The sequence below is a fragment of the Lupinus angustifolius genome, chromosome LG06 (assembly GCF_001865875.1).
Source record: "Lupinus angustifolius cultivar Tanjil chromosome LG06, LupAngTanjil_v1.0, whole genome shotgun sequence".
NCBI classification, from domain to species: domain Eukaryota; kingdom Viridiplantae; phylum Streptophyta; class Magnoliopsida; order Fabales; family Fabaceae; genus Lupinus; species Lupinus angustifolius.
In genome coordinates, this window is record NC_032014.1 from 7,790,747 (window position 1) to 7,792,328 (window position 1,582).

The following is a 1,582-nucleotide window of genomic DNA, read 5'->3' on the forward strand; positions in this document are numbered from 1 at the left end:
ACTAACAAAACCTCAAGTATTTTAACATTTCCTCGCAAGCTAGAATGTATTAAACATTCCAATGAAATAATTGTATTGAACACAATGGTATACTCTAATACCTCTTATTGCTGGTGAGTGAATCTTCATCCCCACTCTTGAAATTTGAATGTGAAGCATCACTGACGCTTAACCACCATAGGCAGAAGCAACTTCATCCAAAGCTTAACCATCTATTTTGAAAGAAGCTTAACCAACCAAACCAACCAAACCAACCATAACGGATGAAAGAGAAAGAAAATGGATCTTAATATTGATCCTAATATGGTGCTTCAATGAAGAAATATACACACTTTGATGTTGTGTGTTTAATGAGAGAGGTAAAGAAAATAGAGTATTAAATAAAGGAGATAATTGAGGGATAAATGATAAAGGGATTTTGCCTGTCATGAAGTTCCAGTGAAGCATATAGTGCCCACAAAAGGTCTCACTAAGATAATTGTAGGCAAATTGTTTTCGGATGATCTTCAATGCTTAATTGTTGTATCACAAGAACTGCAACATTGAAGATGTAGGTCTTGTATGTTTCTAAGCTCTTCTTGTTGATGATGACATCTGAGAAAATGACAATAATCAAGTCCATCTTGGATTTCTCAGCCACCACATAAGAAGATGATGCATTGTGTTGATGCTGATGAAGAAGAGGACTCGCAACATCAAACTTATTTACCTTAAGAACCTCAAAAGATGATTCTTTGTTGAATCTTGCAAAGAAAAAATGATGCGGAAGCGAAAAAATAATAATTATGTTCTGATACCATATTAAGAATCAAGAGCGAAAACAAGATATGAATTTCATTTATTGAATGAATAAATTGAAAATTGAATTGATTGAATACGAAGTGAGCCAATATGGATTATTTATACAAGCGAAAAGAATGAAAAGAAAGCTTGTAAAGCAAGTAACTAACATGAACCTAACTTGCTAATTCTTCACTTTTGCTAACCAACTATCATCTTCCAAAATAACCTATCATATATTGTTAAGTGCCAAAAATTAGTAAATTTGTACATGATTTGTGGGGCACTTAGTATGCATTTATGTTATAATTGTATACAATTCCTGATAACTTAGTTAATTGTGCTTTATCTAGGAATTTATTGCGTTTTGTTGTTTCAGGTTAATAAATAAAGAAAAGAGGAGAAGAAAAGAAGAAAGATGAAGATTCTGAAGAGTGCATATCTCGCTTAAGCGAGAAAAGAGTCGCTCCAGCGACAACTAAGAGAAAAAGCAACAAAATACCTGATGCTTCTCGCTCAAGCGACGGATCTTCGCTCAAGCGAGGAGTCCTAGCTCAAGCGAGGTAGTTGGCGGTAATTCATCAATTGCCTCTGTTGCTCGTCGCTCAAGCGAGAATCCCTCGCTCAAGCGAGGAGCTCAAGCCTGGGAATCTCTTGGATCCTCGCCCAAGCGAGAATATCTAGCTTGGGCGAGAGTATGGAAGTTGGAGATAGAAGTAGCAGTTTCAGAATGGAAAAAGGCAGTCAGTCATTGGAAAAAAGAGATCTGGACGAAAAAATACACAGGAGAAAAGATAGAAAT

At 35.8% G+C, this 1,582-nt stretch overlaps 1 protein-coding gene across 1 annotated transcript in view; it reads right to left on the reverse strand.

Annotated features, from left to right (window-relative positions):
- LOC109350421 overlaps window positions 470-1,582 on the reverse strand; it is a 2,372-nt gene continuing 1,259 nt past the window's right edge. The window contains exon 2 of the mRNA XM_019591658.1: window positions 470-790. Coding sequence (XP_019447203.1) covers window positions 470-790 — 321 coding nt within the window. The remainder of the gene's footprint in view (window positions 791-1,582) is intronic.